Source organism: Taudactylus pleione, unplaced genomic scaffold, assembly GCF_031769625.1.
Source record: "Taudactylus pleione unplaced genomic scaffold, aTauple2 ptg000635l, whole genome shotgun sequence".
NCBI lineage: Eukaryota > Metazoa > Chordata > Amphibia > Anura > Myobatrachidae > Taudactylus > Taudactylus pleione.
In genome coordinates, this window is record NW_028285037.1 from 899,884 (window position 1) to 916,050 (window position 16,167).

Consider the following 16,167-nt stretch of genomic DNA (forward strand, 5'->3'; position numbering starts at 1 on the left):
GGTGTCTCAGTCTTGTGTAATCACTGTGTGTGATGAGGTTAGTAATTCCCGAGTAAGGTCAGAGCCTGTGTAAGTGTGTGTGAGGATGTGATGGTACTCCATGTTACTGATGGTATCTCAGTCTTGTGTAATCACTGTGTGTGATGGGGTTAGTAATTCCTGAGTAAGGTCAGAGCCTGTGTAAGTGTGTGTGAGGCTGTGATGGTAACTCCATGTTACTGATGGTTTCTCAGTCTTGTGTAATCACTGCGTATGATGAGGTTAGTAATTCCTGAGTAAGGTCAGAGCCTGTGTAAGTGTGTGTGAGGATGTGATGGTACTCCATGTTACTGATGGTGTCTCAGTCTTGTGTAGTCACTGTGTGTGATGAGGTTAGTAATTCCTGAGTAAGGTCAGAGCCTGTGTGTGTGTGAGGCTGTGATGGTACTCCATGTTACTGATGGTATCTCAGTCTTGTGTAGTCACTGTGTGTGATGAGGTTAGTAATTCCTGAGTAAGGTCAGAGCCTGTGTAAGTGTGTGTGAGGCTGTGATGGTACTCCATGTTACTGATGGTATCTCAGTCTTGTGTAATCACTGTGTGTGATGAGGTTAGTAATTCCTGAGTAAGGTCAGAGCCTGTGTAAGTGTGTGTGAGGATGTGATGGTACTCCATGTTACTGATGGTCTCTCAGTCTTGTGTAATCACTGTGTATGATGAGGTTAGTAATTCCTGAGTAAGGTCAGAGCCTGTGTAAGTGTGTGAGGCTGTGATGGTACTCCATGTTACTGATGGTCTCTCAGTCTTGTGTAATCACTGTGTGTGATGAGGTTAGTAATTCCTGAGTAAGGTCAGAGCCTGTGTAAGTGTGTGTGAGGATGTGATGGTACTCCATGTTACTGATGGTCGCTCAGTCTTGTGTAATCACTGTGTATGATGAGGTTAGTAATTCCTGAGTAAGGTCAGAGCCTGTGTAAGTGTGTGTGAGGCTGTGATGGTACTCCATGTTACTGATGGTATCTCAGTCTTGTGTAGTCACTGCGTGTGATGAGGTTAGTAATTCCTGAGTAAGGTCAGAGCCTGTGTAAGTGTGTGTGAGGATGTGATGGTACTCCATGTTACTGATGGTATCTCAGTCTTGTGTAATCACTGTGTGTGATGAGGTTAGTAATTCCTGAGTAAGGTCAGAGCTGTGTGAGGATGTGATGGTACTCCATGTTACTGATGGTCTCTCAGTCTTGTGTAGTCACTGCGTGTGATGAGGTTAGTAATTCCTGAGTAAGGTCAGAGCCTGTGTAAGTGTGTGTGAGGATGTGATGGTACTCAATGTTACTGATGGTGTCTCAGTCTTGTGTAATCACTGTGTGTGATGAGGTTAGTAATTCCTGAGTAAGGTCAGAGCCTGTGTAAGTGTGTGTGAGGATGTGATGGTACTCCATGTTACTGATGGTCGCTCAGTCTTGTGTAATAACTGTGTATGATGAGGTTAGTAATTCCTGAGTAAGGTCAGAGCCTGTGTAAGTGTGTGAGGCTGTGATGGTACTCCATGTTACTGATGGTCTCTCAGTCTTGTGTAGTCACTGCGTGTGATGAGGTTAGTAATTCCTGAGTAAGGTCAGAGCCTGTGTAAGTGTGTGTGAGGCTGTGATGGTACTCCATGTTACTGATGGTTTCTCAGTCTTGTGTAATCACTGTGTGTGATGAGGTTAGTAATTCCTGAGTAAGGTCAGAGCCTGTGTAAGTGTGTGTGAGGATGTGATGGTACTCCATGTTACTGATGGTGTCTCAGTCTTGTGTAGTCACTGCGTGTGATGAGGTTAGTAATTCCTGAGGTCAGAGCCTGTGTAAGTGTGTGTGAGGCTGTGATGGTACTCCATGTTACTGATGGTCTCTCAGTCTTGTGCAATCACTGTGTGTGATGAGGTTAGTAATTCCTGAGTAAGATCAGAGCCTGTATATGTGTGTGTGAGGCTGTGATGGTACTCCATGTTACTGATGGTATCTCAGTCTTGTGTAATCACTGTGTGTGATGAGGTTAGTAATTCCTGAGTAAGGTCAGAGCCTGTGTAAGTGTGTGCGAGGATGTGATGGTACTCCATGTTACTGATGGTATCTCAGTCTTGTGTAATCACTGTGTATGATGAGGTTAGTAATTCCTGAGTAAGGTCAGAGCCTGTGTAAGTGTGTGTGAGGATGTGATGGTAATCCATGTTACTGATGGATTCTCAGTCTTGTGTAATCACTGTGTGTGATGAGGTTAGTAATTCCTGAGTAAGGTCAGAGCCTGTGTAAGTGTGTGAGGCTGTGATGGTACTCCATGTTACTGATGGTCTCTCAGTCTTGTGTAATCACTGTGTGCGATGAGGTTAGTAATTCCTGAGTAAGGTCAGAGCCTGTGTAAGTGTGTGAGGCTGTGATGGTACTCCATGTTACTGATGGTCTCTCAGTCTTGTGTAATCACTGTGTGTGATGAGTTTAGTAATTTCTGAGTAAGGTCAGAGCCTGTGTAAGTGTGTGTGAGGCTGTGATGGTACTCCTTGTTACTGATGGTCTCTCAGTCTTGTGTAATCACTGTGTATGATGAGGTTAGTAATTCCTGAGTAAGGTCAGAGCTTGTGTAAGTGTGTGAGGCTGTGATGGTACTCCATGTTACTGATGGTCTCTCAGTCTTGTGTAATCACTGTGTGTGATGAGGTTAGTAATTCCTGAGTAAGGTCAGAGCCTGTGTAAGTGTGTGTGAGGATGTGATGGTACTCCATGTTACTGATGGTCTCTCAGTCTTGTGCAATCACTGTGTGTGATGAGGTTAGTGATTCCAGAGTAAGGTCAGAGCCTGTGTAAGTGTGTGTGAGGATGTGATGGTACTCCATGTTACTGATGGTCTCTCAGTCTTGTGCAATCACTGTGTGTGATGAGGTTAGTAATTCCTGAGTAAGGTCAGAGCCTGTGTAAGTGTGTGTGAGGATGTGATAGTACTCCATGTTACTGATGGTATCTCAGTCTTGTGTAATCACTGTGTGTGATGAGGTTAGTAATTCCTGAGTAAGGTCAGAGCCTGTGTAAGTGTGTGAGGATGTGATGGTACTCCATGTTACTGATGGATTCTCAGTCTTGTGTAATCACTGTGTGTGATGAGGTTAGTAATTCCTGAGTAAGGTCAGAGCCTGTGTAAGTGTGTGTGAGGCTGTGATGGTACTCCATGTTACTGATGGTTTCTCAGTCTTGTGTAATCACTGTGTGTTATGAGGTTAGTAATTCCTGAGTAAGGACAGAGCCTGTGTTAGTGTGTGTGAGGCTGTGATGGTACTCCATGTTACTGATGGTATCTCAGTCTTGTGTAATCACTGTGTGTGATGAGGTTAGTAATTCCTGAGTAAGGTCAGAGCCTGTGTAAGTGTGTGTGAGGCTGTGATGGTACTCCATGTTACTGATGGTGTCTCAGTCTTGTGTAATCACGGTGTGTGATGAGGTTAGTAATTCCTGAGTAAGGTCAGAGACTGTGTAAGTGTGTGTGAGGATGTGATGGTACTCCATGTTACTGATGGTATCTCAGTCTTGTGTAATCACTGTGTGTGATGAGGTTAGTAATTCCCGAGTAAGGTCAGAGCCTGTGTAAGTGTGTGTGAGGATGTGATGGTACTCCATGTTACTGATGGTTCCGCAGTCTTGCTAAACATTACGGATGTGAGTAAGGTAAGGTGGGCGTCCTTATGTGGTGCTGTGGCGGCACAGTGATCATAATTAATTAGCATAGTATCGCAGTTAAACTGCTTGCGTAATCACTATTACATACACAGTCGTGTACGGTAGTTAATCAGCTTATCAGTTATATTTTCGCGTATTGCTGTTAGATTCTCTCAGTTGTGGGACATATGTACAGTATTATACTCACGACTGCAGCTATCAAACTTATCTTCTCAGTTACAAGTGTATCAACTATCTATGACAATTATTCGTATAATGAGGGTTTGATATTAGCATTATCTATTGGTATACATTGCCAGATTGGTTTAAATTTCTATTTGACACATATTTGTCACCTAAATATATGACAAATACTGGGACATAACCCTCGGCAAAACTGGAGTAAAAATGTTTTAACTTATTGTTGAATGATCGCCTTTTAGATGAGGTTTTTCAAGGAATACCTAATAAAGGCTAAGGGCCTGATTCAGACCCGCTCGCGAGCGCCTAGCTCTCGCAAGTGGGTTGATGGTCAACCAGTGCGCATGTGCGGCGCGCGCAAGCCCCATAGCGAGTGAGAAATCACATGTTCCGGGGTTCACTACAAAACGGGGCGGCTTTATCGACAGCTCGCCCCATTTTGTAGGCGGGGAGGGGGGGTGGCTGGACAAACGGAGGCGTTCACGAGTGATGTCAGTAGTGAGCTTCCTGCTCTATTAGAGCAGGAAGTTCACTCGGGCTTGCGGGAACAGAGACCCTACCACAAGGGTCTCGTCACAAGCCCGATGGTCGCGATAATCGCGACCATCGCCAGGCCACTCGCAAAAGCTGTGGGCGGTCACCCACAGCTATGCGAGCGGCCTGGAGGCAGAGTTTTTAAAAAAAATCTGCCCTGATTCAGAGCGTGTGCTCGCAAATAGCGAGCACCTCTGAATCAGGCCCTAAATATTCACTTTAGTTATATGAATTGTATAGTTCCATTTTGTTACCGTTTCCGTGGAACTGTGCCCCCAATAGGTCTCATTTTCGCCTTTACTTTTGGATAGTATTTTTCGATTATAATGTACTTAGAATTGCTGTTTTGGCGTAGCTAAGTCTCAGAGTCCATGGCGCCATTTGAGGATAGGAGCACGTGGACACCTCGATAATCCACCATTACATATTGTGTCAGAATGACCGTGCTAGCTAAACCCCCAGATGCTTTTAACGTTTTTTTTTTTTTTTTTTTAAGACTTTGGAGAGTGCAACTCCCAAGTGCGAATTAAACATTATCCATATTATAGCAAATAGGCCTCAGGGAAACTGAAGTGAGGCGTCATATACGCAGCCTCCATAACTAGGGGATCCTGCATCTGCTGTACCGATTGGTCAGGTTTGCACACAGCCGTTTAATCTGTTTAAAGAAGAAAAAATTGAGAGTTATGGTAAGAACTTTCTTTGTTAACTCTCTTTCTTCGAAGTCCATAGGGTCCACAGGGAGACCTTGGGGTGTAGGTTGGATCTGGATCCCAGGCACCACGTAGTTAAAGCTTTTGCTCCCAGGATGCACTGGTCCATCCTTTCCATACTCCGCCCCCGAGCCAGAGGCACCTCAGTTGGTAAGTAGCCAAAGGCCTGAGAGGATAAGAGAGAAGAAAGACTGATACACACAAGAATCATACAGTCACAAAGAAGGAGATGGGAAACCGGTTACCAGATAGATAGCCCATATGAAGACAGATGTGGACCCTACGAAGTTCAAAGAAAGAGCTAACAATGGTAAGTTCTTACCATAACTCTGATTTTCTTCTTCAGGGTCCATAGGCTCCACAGGGAGACCTTGGGGATGTCCCAAAGCAGTCATTTTAAGGGTAGGGACACTCCTGCGTAGAGAGGAGAAACCGGCGCTCAAAGGAAGCATCCTGAGAGGATAAGGTATCAAATGCATAGAACCTCAGAAAGGTCCAAATGGAAGACCACGTGGCCGCCTTACACAGCTGAACAGCCGAGGCGCCACAGCGAGCCGTCCACGAGGGGCCCACAGACCGAGTAGAATGAGCAGTACCATAAGCCGGAACAGGCAGGTCTGCCTGTGTGTAAGCCTCTGAGATAGCCATATGAAGCCATCTGGCCAAGGTTTGTTTATTGGCTGGCCATCCCTTTTTGTGAAATACATAGATCACCAACAAGGAGTCTGATCTCTGAAGAGAACTAGTACGGTGCACAGAAATCCTGAGAGCATGGACCACATCCAATGAGGCCTCACTAGCCGAGAAGTCTGGTGACCGAAAGGTCGATACTATAATTTCCTGTTTATATGGAAATCAGAAACCACCTTAGGTAGAAACTCATAGCGAGTGCGAAGCACAGCCCTGTCCTGGTGAAATATCAGAAAAGGGGGATGACAGGTGAGCACCCCCAATTCTGACACCGTCCTGGCAGATGCAATAGCCAGAAGAAAAAGAGTCTTCGCTGTGAACCATTTGAGTTGTACAGAATCCAGAGGTTCACATGGAGGACCCTGGAAGGCACGAAGAACTACTGACAAATCCCACGGAGCAACTGGAGGGACAAAGGGAGGTTGAATCTGAAGGACACCCTGGAGGAAGGTGTGGACATCTGGTAGTGGAGCAAGTCTACGCTGGAACCAAATGGATAGAGCAGAGACATGCATTTTCGGAGAAGCAAGGCGAAATCCAAAGTCCAATCCAGCTTGAAGGAAGGCCAGGACTCTTGAAATCCTAAACACTTGAGGATCGTAGCTTTTGGTACGCCGCCATTGGAAATATGTATGCCACACTCTGTGGTAGATCAGAGCAGAGACTGGCTTACGCAATCTGACCATAGTGTGGACTACAGAGCTGGAGAATCGTTTTGACCTCAGGAGGGATGTCTCAAGAGCCATGCCGTTAAAGACAGACAACCCAGGTCCGGGTAAAGGCAAAGGCCCTGAGACAACAGGTCCGGACGTTGAGACAGCAGGAACGGAGTGTCGATGGAGAGACTCAGAAGATCTGAGTACCAATGACGTCTGGGCCAAGCTGGAGCCACCAGCAGGACAGTGCCTCCGTCTTGTTTGAACTTCCAAAGAACTCTAGGAAGAAGGGGGACTTAAGGGAACAGGTACACAAACTGGAAGGTCCACTTCACTGATATTGCGTCTACCAAGGTTGCCTCGGCATCTCATGTTCTGGACCCGTACACTGGCAGTTTGTGATTGTGTCGGGAGGTAACATGCAAATTCACCGCAGGGGGGCGTTTCCCATTTTGCATAATGAGCCACAGGAAAAGAGTAACATGAGGTCAGTATGAAACCTCTTACCAGGCGATTGCCAGGCTACAGCCATGAGTTCAGCCTGATGATCCGATAGAGGGAATTCTGCTGAAGCTACTTTCTGTCATTTAAACAGAGGGTGCTTGGAATTAGGGGTTGGCTTATCATCTTCTATTAATAACAAGAGATATGGTAAGAACTTACCTTTGTTATCTCTGTTTCTACGAAGTCCATAGGGTCCACAGGGTTGACCTTGGGGATATAGCTGGATCAGGATCCATGGGCACCACACAGTTAAGCTTTTAGCTCCCAGGATGCACTTGGGTCCTCCTCTATACCCCGCCCCCGAGCCACAGGCACCTCAGTTGGTAAGCAGCCTAGGCCGGAGGAGAATATGGAACAGAGAGAAGGAAGACTGGAACACACAAGAAACCATACTCACAGAAATGGGAGACGGAAAACCGGTGACCAGCCACACAGCCCATTTGAAGCCAGGTGCGTCAGGGCGGGCGCCCTGTGGACCCTATGGACTTCATAGAAACAGAGATAACAAAGGTAAGTTCTTACCATATCTCTTGTTTTCTACTTCAGGGTCCATAGGGGGTCCACAGGGTTGACCTTGGGGATGTCCCAAAGCAGTTCAACTAAGGGCGGGGACGCTCCTGTGCTGAAAGGAGCACCCGGCGCCCAAAGGATGCATCCTGAGAGGCGAAGGTGTCAAACGCATAGAACCTCAAAAACGTTTGAATTGAAGACCAAGTGGCCGCCTTACACAGCTGAACAGTAGAAGCGCCACATCTAGCAGCCCAAGAGGGACCCACAGAACGAGTGGAATGAGCCTTAACAGAGGCTGGCACAGGTAAACCCTCCTGTGCATAAGACTCACAAATAACGGAACGAAGCCAACGGGCTAACGTTTGTTTGTTGGCAGGCCAACCCCTCTTGTGAAAACCAAAGAGGATAAACAAGGAATCAGACTTCCTAACCGAAGCCGTCCGGTCTACATAAATTCTAAGCGCCCGGACCACATCTAAGGAAGTCTCACCAGCTGAAAGATCAGGGGACTGAAAAGCTGGCACAACAAGTTCCTGATTAATGTGGAACTTCGAGACCACTTTGGGCAAAAACTCAGGACGAGTGCGGAGCACCGCTCTGTCCCGGTGAAAAATCAGGAAAGGAGGGCGACAGGAAAGCGCCCCCAATTCAGACACCCTCCTAGCTGAAGCAATTGCCAGGAGAAAAACCGTCTTAAATGTCAGCCACTAGAGCTCCACCGACTCAAGAGGCTCAAACGGAGGACCCTGCAGGACCCGTAGCACCACTGCCAAGTCCCAAGGAGCCACAGGAGGCACAAAGGGAGGCTGGATCCTGAGAACACCTTGGGAAAAGGTGTGAACGTCTGGCAGTATTGCAATCCGCCGTTGAAACCACACGGACAAGGCGGACACATGAACCTTCAGAGATGCAAGGCGCAAGCCGAGGTCCAATCCTGACTGAAGAAATTCCAAGATCCTAGAAACTCGGAACACCTGAGGATCATAATGTCTAGACTCACACCACTGAAAGTAAGTGTGCCACACTCCGTGATAAATCCGTGCTGAAGCAGGCTTGCGTGCCCTGAGCATGGTACCAATAACCGAACTGGAGAAGCCCCGAGACCTCAAGACGGCTGTCTCAAGAGCCACGCCGTCAAAGACAGCCGACCCAGATCCGGGTAAAGGCAGGGCCCCTGAGACAACAGGTCCCGACGCTGAGGAAGAAGGTACGGCGAGTCGATGGAGAGGCTCCTGAGATCGGAGTACCAAGGCCGTCTGGGCCACGCCGGAACCACCAGCACAAGCGTGCAGCCGTCCTGCTTGAATTTCCGCAGAACCCGAGGAAGTAGGGATATCGGAGGAAACAGATACGCCAGGTGAAAAGACCATTTCACCGACAGCGCGTCCACCAGACTTGCGCCTGCGTCTCTTGTCCTTGACCCGTAAACGGGCAACTTGTGATTGTGACGGGAGGCCATCAAATCCAGCTCCGGCAGTCCCCATCTGTCCACGAGTAGCTGAAACACCTCTGGGTGAAGCGACCATTCCCCGGGATGCACGTCGTGACGGCTGAGGAAGTCCGCTTCCCAATTGAGGACTCCGGGGATGAAGACCGCCGAGATCGCTGGAATGTGACCCTCCGCCCACGTCAGGATGCGAGACACCTCCGACATCGCTGCCCGACTGCGAGTTCCGCCTTGGTGGTTGATATACGCCACCGTGGTGGCGTTGTCGGACTGCACCTGTACCGCCCTTCCTTGAAGAGCGGGGCCGGACGACTGCAGGGCCCTGTATACTGCCCGCAGTTCCAGGATGTTGATGGGAAGAAGTGCTTCTTCCGCAGACCAACGACCCTGGAGAGACAATGAGCCGGTCACTGCCCCCCAACCCCGGAGACTGGCATCGGTCGTGAGCAGGACCCAGTCCGGGATCCAAAAGGGGCACCCCTCGACGAGATGAGCTGTCTGAAGCCACCAAGCCAAAGATTTCCAGAGGGAGGCCCGTCCCATCAGGCCGCAGGTTTATCTTCCTGCTTGGAAGAAGGGCGCCGAGCACTCCAGGCTTGCTTCTTGGGTTTAGAGGCAGTCTTACTCGCAGACTGTCTCGGGAAGGACTGACCTTTCGCCTTACCCTGAACCCGAAAGGAACGAAAAGCCGAACTCCGAACCTTAGCAGGCAGTGCCGCCGAAGGGAGGAAGGCCGACTTGGATTTAGCCAGGGTATCCACTATTTTGTCCAAGTCCGGACCAAATAGTAATTCCCCATTGAAAGGTAAGGCCTCCAGACCTTTCTTTGAATCAGAGTCCGCTCTCCAGGACTGCAACCATAAGGATCGGCGGGCAGACACCGCTGCAGCCGATACCCGCGAGGTCAGCAGACTAGCATCTAAAGAAGCTTCTCCAATGTAAGAAGCAGCGTCCCTCATTTGTCCCAACAACGCCCGCTGGACATCCGGAGTGTCGTACGGGAAGGTATCTTCCAATGCATTGGCCCACCCCTCAATGGCCTTGGCCACTCGGGCCACCGCCCCGGAGAGGGAGTAAATAGACTTTAAGCAAGTCTATTGACCTCAACTCCCTGTTCGTGGGATCCTTCAGCGAGGATATCGACGGTAATGGTAAGGTAGCGCCCCGAGTTAAACGGGTGACATGGGAATCCACCGCCGGTGGAGTTTCCCATTTTTTACAATGTGCCTCAGGGAAGGGATAATTAGAAGCCAACCGCTTCTGAGGAAGGAATCTCTTACTGGGCGCCTGCCAAGCTACCGCCATATGATCCGTCAACTGATCCGACAAGGGAAACACCGCAGAAGCCACCTTAGTTTTTTTGAAACTAGGAAACTTCGACTTAGGAACCGGTGCCTCATCCTCTATAAGAAGAATAGCTCGAACCGCCCTAACTAGTGCTCGCACATTAATGGACGACTTGGTATCCATTTCCTGGACCGAGGCGTCCGAGTCAGTGTCATCAGGGACCTCCCCATCATCTGAGGAACCCTCTGAGTCCGACACCTGAGCAGCCCGTGTCATGAGTGGGCGTTTTGAAATCCTAGAAGGCATGTCAGTCTGCAACATTGACTGAAAAGCCGAGGAAGCGGCCGCCAAATTTTGCACGGAGTTGGAGAGCACATCCACCCAGGGTGGAGGAGTCGCCATAGGGGCCTGAAAAGGTACCACAGGCTGCTGCGGCACAGGGGAAGCCTGTATATACATAGGCAACCCCGCATAGGGACCCACTGACTGAGACCCAGGAGGACTCCGCAATAACTGCGGGACACCCGGGGAATGAGGGATGGTCGGCTGGGGTAACGCCCTAGTAGGGAGAGCAGTCGGGACCGACAGACGGTCCGCAATAGACACCAGCACTTGAGAAAACATCGCCCACGGTGGTTCCTGCGTCAAAGAAGGTCTGGATGGGCCAGGAGCCACCTGGCATCGACTACACAGGCCATCCTGTGACAAATCCTCCCTATCCACTCCTGCACAACAGCGTCCGCAGGAGGCCAACACCGGAGCCACTGAGCGCTCAACCTCCCCGTCTGACATGACAGAATATATCTGGCAACAGGGCAGAAGAAAACGCACTCACCGGTGTGCTGAACAACAGCCCACAATATGGCACTGTGTAGCACACAACTGTATGTGATGGACCTCACAAATACGTGATCTATATAAGTGAGGTCAGTAGAAACACCCCTCCCCCACACACCTGTAGGGCTTGTAGGAGAAGTAAAGGGATAGGTATAAGCTGACAGTAAGCGGAAAATAAGCACAGACAGGCAGCACTAGCAAAAGTCACATACCATGCAGGAAGATATACTCACTGCACCTTTACACTACAATCAACCTCCCAGATTCAGTGTCTGGGAGGGCTATAGTGCTGTGTACGCTGTCCTTAAATCGGGGGAGAGGTACACAGGGGGACCGGTCCGCGTGCTCCCTGAGATCTGCGCTGCCACATAGAAAATGGCCCCCAGAGACCTCAGAGGAGGAGTGGCCGAAGAGTCTGCAGCTCAGCGACGCCAGACTGCGTGCTGAAAGGCGCGCTGAGCTGAGGGGAGGAGCCGCTGAACAGGGAAGGCTTCCTCCCCTGGCTGGCCATGACCCCAGGGATGCTGGCTTCCCGCTTGCCTGTTAACCCTGGTGGTCTAGTGGTCCCACGGGTTATGGGGGGCCCGCCGCCACTGCCAGCAGCCTCCGGTCTGTCCCCAGGACCGGAGGCTAAAGGACTGCATTTTAAGACAATCCGCGCGCCGCCGCTAGCCAGCGACGCGTGGCTTACCTGAATCCCCAGCGACTCCGACAGAAGTCCTGGGAGGTAGACAGAGTCCGGCTAGCACGGACTCTGTCCTCCCGCCGCGATCCCCAGATCAGTACTGGCGTCGCGGCGCCAGTCGGGGATCAGAGCGGCAGCGTGGGCGTCTGAATAGACAGCCCTTCGCTGCCGTCTGTAGTAAAAAGAAAGATTAAATAAACAAAATCTATGTTAAACTAAAAAAGCTTCTGGGGGCTGCTCCTGCAGCCCCCCCTGCACGGTGACTGATTCCGGCCGGGCACCAACTTACACTGAGGTGCCTGTGGCTCGGGGGCGGGGTATAGAGGAGGACCCAAGTGCATCCTGCGAGCTAAAAGCTTAACTGTGTGGTGCCCATGGATCCTGATCCAGCTATATCCCCAAGGTCAACCCTGTGGACCCCCTATGGACCCTGAAGTAGAAAAGATGGATCTGACAGCTTGCACCAAGGCAGGAATATTAATTTATGACCGACTCCAGAGGGGAGTCAGGGTTAGAGAGATCAGCATCTGTGCGTGGACTGTGACGATAACACCGGAAAAAGTAAAAGGATTTACTGGGTAGAGGTTTCCCACCTTGCAACATGGTTTAAAAGGGATTAGTTAGAGAGTACGTCTACCCATGGTGGGGGTACAGGAGGTACCTGTATCGTCTGAACCTGATGTGACAACCCCAAATCCTCCTCACTTAAGCCTGCAGCCCATAATTTGCCTGATAGCAGTATGCGTGTTAATGATCCTGCCTTTGCTAGACATAGCTGCAGAGTAAATGGCACACAATATGGCAACCGTGTATGTAGGATACTAGTAGGAGGCAATATACTGGTCCTGTCTTATGCCTGGCTAAGCTGCAGGAGCACGCAGTCCAAATATGGCACAGTGCAACGAATGAATGTGACAAAACCTCACAAATACTTAGTTCTAGAAATGTGAGGTACAGGAAAACCCCCGAATACACCTGTATGCTAAGGTAATAGTCTGAGAAAGATCACTGGTCCTGACTGATGCTTGGATAAGCTGCAGGAGGCCACCGTCTAAGTATGCGAAACACTGGTCCTGTGACACTATGGTAAGCTGCAGGAGCCCTTTGCCTAAATATGGCACAGTGCAGCACACAACAGTATGTGTCAGACCTCACAAATATTATCTTTTGCATATGTGAGGTAAAAAGACCCACCTTAACTACACCTGTATAGTGTTCACTCTAGCTCCGGAGGCAGGCAGGGTGCCGGAGCTAGAGAGGGCACTTCCATACGCGCCCGAAAAGGGGCGTGGCCATTTCGTCACTCTTGAGGGCGTGCCCGGCACTTACGGACACGCCGGGCAGCCCCCAAGCGCTGCCGACAGGGAGAATAGATGCCGGGCTTATGCACATTTCCCCACCCGCGAGACACTGCGACCCGCTGGTTAAGATGGCACCTGCAGGCTGTGAGGGCAGGGTGCTTTTTGCCCTCCAAAAGGAGGGCAGGGCGCTGCGCCCAAAACAGCCTAGCGGGAACACTACCTGTATTAGGCAGAATTAGAGGTATAGATATATGCTGACCGTTAGGAAACAAAGACACAGACAGGCAGCGGTAGCATAAGTCACATACAATGCAGAAAGTATACTGCAACGTGGCACTACAGTCACCTGCCCAGATTCAGTGTCTGGGCAGGGAATCAGTATTATTTACCGCCGAAAGGCTGCCCGACATGGGTGAAAATCCTGATTGTCCCTAAGGTAAGTATAGACTAACCTAATTCCCTCCCCTAACCCTAACACTCCCTTAGGGGTGCCTAACCCTAACCTTCCCCCCAGTGCCTAACCCTAATCCCCCCTCTAAGTGCCTAAACCTAACCCCCCCTTCCCCGCCACCTAAACCTAACCCTCCCGTCCCCTAGCCTAACCATAACCCTCACAGGAGGGTTACTAAACCTAAGTCCCTCCCGGGGGGTGCCTAACCCTAACCCCTCCTTCCCCTAGCCTAAACCTAACCTCCCGGGGGGTACCTAACCCTAAGTCCCTCCCGGGTACCCTAGACCTAACATTCGCCCCGCAGCTATCCACACTTGGCGTCCGGCGTCCCTTCGGTCGGGATGCCGGGCGCCGGTCTCCCGGCGTCGGTAAAATGACAGGTGTCTAGATTTAGATGCCAGTCATTTAACCCTCACCGAGATAAAAGCAGCCGGTATGCCGGCTGTCGGGATTAGGTCCGCCGGCTTCCTGACTGCATACCCTGGGGGGGGGGGGCTATAGTGCTGCATATCCCAACCCAAGGAGAGGTATATAGGGGGACTGGACCACACGCTGGCCTGAGAGATCTGCCATTAACCAACAGAGAAAATGGCCGCCGGAGACCTCAGAGGGGGCGTGGTCACAGGAGGATACCGCTCAGCTAAGCCAGGCCGCAGTGGAAAGGCGCGCTGAGCTAAGGGGAGGAGCTGCTACAACAAGGAAGGCCGACTCCCCTGGCTGAATATTAACCCCTGGGACGCTGGTTTCCCGCGCTGATCCAGTCCCTGGTGGTCTAGTGGAAGCGCAGGGTATGGGGGGGGCCTGTGTCCACCTCAGAGCCTCTAGTCTGTCCCCTGAGACCGCAGGCAATGAATGCGAATACGCGGGTCACCGCAAGCGATGATCCGCCTTACCTTGTCCCCGTACGTACGGCTGCAGTCTGGGAAGTCCGCAGGGCCTGGCTAGCAAAGACCCCTGGTTCCCGCCGATATCCCCAGATAGGTACTGGCGTCGCGGCGCTGGCGGGGTGAGACGTCCTATGGACGGTCTGCTGCTGGAGAATAAAACTACCAAATCATAAAGTAATAAGCTTTGGGGCCCCTAAGCAATCCCCCTGCGCAAACAGTGACCCGACTCCGGCCGGCACCAACGTAAACTGACTGGGGGGCGGGAGAAAGGGAGCATGGACCAGTGCATCCTGGGAGCAAAAGCTTTAACTGCGTGGTGCCCGGGATCCAGATCCAACCTATACCCCAAGGTCTCCCGGTGGAGCCTATGGACCCTGGAGAAGAAATATATAGCAATAGCAACACCGGCAGTCACACACAGAACATAGACATGCTGTATATCATATTATTCAGCTGCTGCTGGTGCTATCTATTCACATCGCTGTGCGAATAAGACATGGCGCGACTAGAAGGGCTGTTTAACGCGCTAGGAGGCTACATGTATGAGGACCCATCTGTACCAGAGAGGTTTATAGGAGAGATACAGGACACTCTTCCTGATGAAGCCTCTCTGACATCTCAGCGGGTCTCCTCCGAATACAGTCGCTGCTCTAAGTACATGGCGCGTGAGGGGCGTGAGAGACGGGCCAGACATACCTCCCCATTGTGGACCCTCTGGTGTTTGACCAGCTCGGACCTCCAGCGGTAACTCTTTCCGCAGAGCGTGCACGGAAACGGCTTCTCCCCAGTGTGCGTCTTCAGGTGGGTGGTGAGGTGCTGTCGCTGTACGAAGGACTTGCCACACTGTGCGCACTGGTACGGGCGCTCTCCGGTGTGGATTCGCTCATGGATGAGCAGCGACGTGTTACGCCTGAAGCACTTGCCGCACTGGTTGCACACGTACGGCCGCTCTCCCAGGTGACTCCTCTGGTGTCTCACCAGGTCGGAGCTTCTCAGGAAACTCTTCTCACATTGGGTACAAGGAAAGAGGCGCTCCTGCGCGGGGCGTCCCGACCCAGCACTGAGGTCCTTGTTAGCGGCAGTCCCATCACGGTTAGGCTCTCGGCACACGCCCTGCTGTGTTTGGACACCATTGATTGCTTTCCAATCGTTCTCTGGTGGGACAACAAATACAGCTCAGTCATAGGTGGGTACTAAGGGCATAAATCACACCTCCCAGCAATGCCCCATTGCCCGTCCTCACACGGGATCCTAGGTGGCTCAGTCACACAGACCAATCTATGGTATGCACTCATTAGGTTGTGACATGGGACACTCCAGAAAACATGTACCTGCTGCGGGCCTGTGCTGAAAATGTCCCTATAATTTAGAGTGTTGGAACTGCCGTGTACTAATCTCCTCTGTACCAACAGGGGAAGCTTCAGCCACCACAGATCCCAGACTACGTTACTTATTACAGCCTCAATTATTATTACCGCTGCCACAGTGCTCTGTCCCACCAGAAAGCTGGGAAAAATAGGGACATACAATACACAGGGGGAGACAAGGGAGCCAAAACTAACAAGTATGGAAACGAAGAGTAAGAGAACTGCTGACTGCAGAGCTCACACTCACTGTCCTGGCCAGGTTCTGCTAAAATGAATCCAGAATCAATTTTCTATATACAGATGTGTCTACTTACTAGGTGTCTGTACACCATACACACACATAATACACACACACCATACACTCACCATACACACACATAATACACACACACCATACACACACCATACACACACTACACACACACATAATACAC

The 16,167-nt window shown here is 50.7% G+C and overlaps 1 protein-coding gene across 3 annotated transcripts in view; it reads right to left on the bottom strand.

The window, feature by feature from the left end:
• Positions 1-16,167, bottom strand: part of LOC148479130 (uncharacterized) — a 102,333-nt gene that overhangs the window by 16,463 nt on the left and 69,703 nt on the right. For all 3 annotated transcript variants that reach the window (XM_088454917.1, XM_088454916.1, XM_088454918.1), the window contains exon 10: positions 15,063-15,520. In XM_088454917.1, the coding sequence (XP_088311043.1) occupies positions 15,063-15,520 (458 nt within the window). The remainder of the gene's footprint in view (positions 1-15,062; positions 15,521-16,167) is intronic.